At 33.5% G+C, this 4,702-nt stretch overlaps 1 protein-coding gene across 1 annotated transcript; it reads left to right on the forward strand.

Annotated features, from left to right (window-relative positions):
- Positions 1 to 267: 267 nt before the first annotated feature.
- Positions 268 to 2,480, forward strand: Smp_166730 (hypothetical protein; the record flags this gene model as incomplete). Its single annotated transcript, XM_018798756.1, has 4 exons — positions 268 to 316; positions 709 to 786; positions 1,511 to 1,786; positions 2,071 to 2,480. The coding sequence occupies 4 exons, from the start codon at positions 268 to 270 to the stop codon at positions 2,478 to 2,480; spliced, it is 813 nt and encodes a 270-aa protein (XP_018653666.1).
- Positions 2,481 to 4,702: the final 2,222 nt, after the last annotated feature.

Raw genomic sequence — 4,702 nt, forward strand, 5'->3', positions numbered from 1 at the left:
GTGACTGGTTTTGTTGTAAAACTCCGTTAATTTCATGATATCGTAAGATAATGTTACCTCAATCTTACAACAGATCAGATTGTGAGGACTAAATAGAAAGAAAATCTTTAAGGTCTTTAATGAAATGACCTTATTGAAAAACAGTCGTCTAGTATCTGAAGTTATTTATTTGATATTTTCGCTTTCTCTCTCTCTCTCTACATATATATATATTTATATACATATTTATAATGATACCGTCGACAACCTTTTTAAAAGACTGTAAATATGGTACGGTCAGACGAATACATCTCCATTTTCCTTGCAGTGATGATCGGTGAGTTAAGCTCTTTAGATTTCTATGTTTACTTTACTTAAGCTAAATAACACCTTAGGGAAACCATGATGATGACTGAATGTAATCAACCATAAATTTTTTTGTCGTATGTTCAAGACGAGTCTCACAATTTATCAAATGATAAGATATCAAAACTGATATAATGTCATTTGTTACAAAACTGTGATCGCTAATTTGTAATACCAGTAAAACGTCACTGTAGTTTGATTCAGCGTTTCATTTTGATATATTTGGATGTAGCAACATGCAATCAAATGCAAACAAACTGCTGGTGCTCATGTGATAAGTATTGAATGATGTTGAAATTAATTTTCTCAAGTTTACAAAGTTGTCGCGTGTACTTCTGTTTTTTTCTCTTGTTTTCTCGTTAGTATCACTAGTATTCACACCAATACACACTGTAAACGGACAGAATGAACTCGCATATCTGGAAACAAATATGGTTAGAAGTGAGTGCCATTATTATTATCATGAATGATTACTCAATCGTTATGTAATCAGTATCAGTTGTTGCTTTAATTCTCTCTAAATTAGCATATTTCTTGAGCGTTTGTTCCCTTGTCGAATAATTATTCATTTTTGCTAATTTCATAATAAAGAAAACAAGTGAAATTGTTGCGATTGATAGTGACTGCAAAAACAGTAGTCTATTTCTCTTGTTCAACGAAGAATTCATCACAAGTAAAAATGTTCCTGACATCATCGGACTAAATAACTGAGTGTTTAAAAATATTGTTGTCTACTAGAACTAGTATTCAGTAGCCACAGAATAATTTCAATGTTTACCAAGTCTGATATGAATAGTGAACGAAGGTTACTGAAGATGATTATGTTTGTCCGCATTGATATTCTACACTGAGGATGTTACGTGAAATGTATGACGTGGGCCATTATTCACGTTTCTGATACAACTGAACAGTGTTTACACTGACCCGCCTGTGGATTGAACTTAAAAGACAAGACAAAACTAGAGTAATCTCCCGCTGGCTTATTTTACGTCTACATAATTACAAAAATAAAATCATTTTCGATATAGCCTGACCATTAGTTTATCGAATGCAGGATTTTGAATGTTATGGACATGAATGTCATCGCATTGGACTAGTATTTATACCTAAAAGAATAATAACACCTTATTAAAACTTATTAGGAAGTGTTTTTGTTTTCAAACAGACGATCCAAATACAAATACTTTCCGCGTGATTCAAGAACAGACAGCAGCTATGGCTTTCGAATGGAAACAAATGACGCACAAAAGTTTCGGTTATGTTTATTTGGTTCATGACGTATACTTTTGGGGTGATAATACGGTGAAAGTTTATGGAGGCAATATAGGTTTATTGGAAGCTGTTGGTAAACCATGTGATGTTACAAAATATCGTGCGGAGGGCTACACCAACGCCTTTTTTCCTTCCAATTTTCGGACATACCAGATGACATACAAAAGAGGTGAGCAGTTTTCAAACTGTTACCAAACGATCATATTTTCTCTTCCAATTTTATCATAATCGTAGAAGTATCGAATTGTTTATTTAAATTTTTTAAGATAACACTTTCAGTGTATCATTTGAATGCATTGCTAGTGATAGATGCCTGTTCTTTAGTGCGTTGTAACAAGGACGCAGTACGACAAAGTTTGTCAGGTTTGCCATCCAGCAACTGCTATTGTCGCTTGTGACAATGTCACAATGCATTCATTTTGTAATAACATTGTTCATTTCATTCTTTCCTAGTTCCGAGAATCGAGAATGTTGAAATACAGTTGATGCCGAATCTGTATCCACATGTGAGTTGGGAAAGAGAAACATCAGCCTGTGAATCAACTGATTCGACCATTATATTCAGAGGATTTTCAAGACAACACCTACGGATGTTCATCTTCCCGAGCGATCAAGCTGAGTATTATGCGAACGACTTCGAACCAGGCGAAGGAATGGAAGAAGTGTTCATTCTGTTCAACGAACATGAAAATCTCTTCTCTCTACCGACAATGGGTAACATTTTTCATGTTTCTTATGCATTGAAAGGTTTCTTTAGCAGGCACGTTTGTGGAAGTAGCAAGATGTGCACATGTCTTTCAGTCGACAATTTGAAAAGTAATATCTTTCAAGATATTCGTGTACGTCCAAATCTGATTCCGTAGTAAGGTTCAAAGAATGTTTTTTGAACGTCTGCTAACAATGCCTGCCAATAAACAGATATCGCAGTCATTTACTGGCAGTTACTTGCATAATCACGTATGGTCACAGTTCAATGGTCGGCGTAATGTGGTCACAACAGTTGACATAGAAATAATATATATCTAGAATAGAAGAGCTAGTCTGATTGACCTCAATGTTGCTTTAGATTTACAGTTTTCTTATGTGATGAAACACTTCGATTATGATAGTTTGTCGAATTCGTCAAGTCAACTCTTACTTGGAATTGAGTTCATGCTTCTGATGTCGCATTGTGATGAGTTTTGAACCTCTTTCCATATGAATGTGTCTTATCTCAATAAATTGAGTTTTTCGAGTACACATTTAGAGTCATTTGATGATTATCAAAATCGATGAAATCGTTTGCACAATCTTGACTGTTGCGAATAATTGCAGACGTTTACAAATTTAATTAAAACCAGTCCACAGAAATGTCGTACTCACTGTGGTCATCCCAATACAAGACATATGTGTAGTCAACCAAGGCGCATTAGTGATAATTTGCATCTTGTGTGATCATATGAAACAAGCCAAAGAAATAGATTGAGACCATTCCCATGAATAAGCCTTTTTATTGAGCTCTGTTGAGCACATGTGTGTTTATTCGACATTGCATTCTCAACAAATAAACAAACTCTTTATTTTCAAACTTTTCTTTTCTCTACCGGTTTTGGAATGAAAATGCCATGAATGTGAGTTTACTCAATAAATTTTCAAAAATAAAAAATATTTTGTTAAATTGTCACCTACTTTGAAGTTCGATGATTACGAGACAGCAAATTCATTCAGACTTACACGTGGGGTGAAACTGTATTGAAATTGTGTTCTGGAATTCAATGAGTCTTCTTTGTGATGTAGGTTAATCATGAAACCAGATAATATATGATGTTGTACAGAGATTTAGTGAAATGTGCTCTAACTGAACCGCTAACGTATCGGTAGAAGTTTGAAAAGATTTGAGAATGAATAACGTCCCATTTCGAATAATGTGCTATTGTTCAACCGAATGATCAACATCATACACACCAAACCACTATATTTATAAGAACTCACATCTAAATAAGAGCGAATAGTTTCACAGTATTTGAGCGCCGAGTTGATGTAAGACACTAAATAGGAATAATATATATTTGTAAAATCTCAGCGAATGAATTTATAGTAAATCCAACGTTTCGCCTGGCAATCTGGTCCAAGCTTTTTCAAGGAATTATAATCAAACATCAAAATTATCGAATATAAATAGGTACATGGTTCTCCGGGTTCATTGTACATTGAATTGGTCATCCAATCAATGTTAACAATGTCTAAACTAGGTATGTGTATTAGTGTGTAAGAGATGTGTGATGTGAAGTGATGAGTGTTCACATAACATATTGTATAGAAAACGTAAGAGGTGAGAGGAGAAATTACATTCATACAATATATTTGTCTCTTATCAATGAATTTATAAGGAAACATACAATTTGTAATATATGATACGAATCATATCTGTCACAGTATGTATAACATGAAGATAATTAAACAAAATAAAAATAATAAAAAATAAAAGAGTGAGATTTGAAGAGTGCAAATTTTTATAAACTGTATGTATGTGTCATTTTTAATGTTCCAGTGAATTGTTTAACAATTCCGATAAGACAATTGATTAGAATCATCGAATGCAATTGTTGTCATTTAGATAATACGAAATAGATAAAAAAACGTTAAGGAGTTCAAATTTTTACTTATTAATGATTAGACACCATGGCACTGCTAATTGTATTCCATCCCTCCTATTAATATTGTTTGGATTAGCCCAAATGTATAGGGCTTCAGCTGTTTGTCTTTCCTTGTAAGAATTAAAATCTTTTTGAAAGGTTTTTTGTGAATGAAATCAATTGTAGACCCGATTCTATCGAATGTGATGCTATCGCTGATTTGTTCTCTAGTTTCCTTACATCATCTGAGGATTTAGGAATGTGTTTCAAACATTGTTTGTGTTCCTTCACCCTCACATTCAGTTGTCTTGATGTTTCACCTACATACGTTGCACTACAGTCACTACATCTGATTTCATAGACACAATTTTGTTGTTCTTCTTTGTGAATTGGATCTTTAATTCTTACTAACTTTGATCTTAGGGTATTGTTTGTTCGAAAAAATACTCTTATATTATTGCATTCGATGA

This window comes from Schistosoma mansoni, chromosome 7, assembly GCF_000237925.1.
Source record: "Schistosoma mansoni strain Puerto Rico chromosome 7, complete genome".
NCBI lineage: Eukaryota > Metazoa > Platyhelminthes > Trematoda > Strigeidida > Schistosomatidae > Schistosoma > Schistosoma mansoni.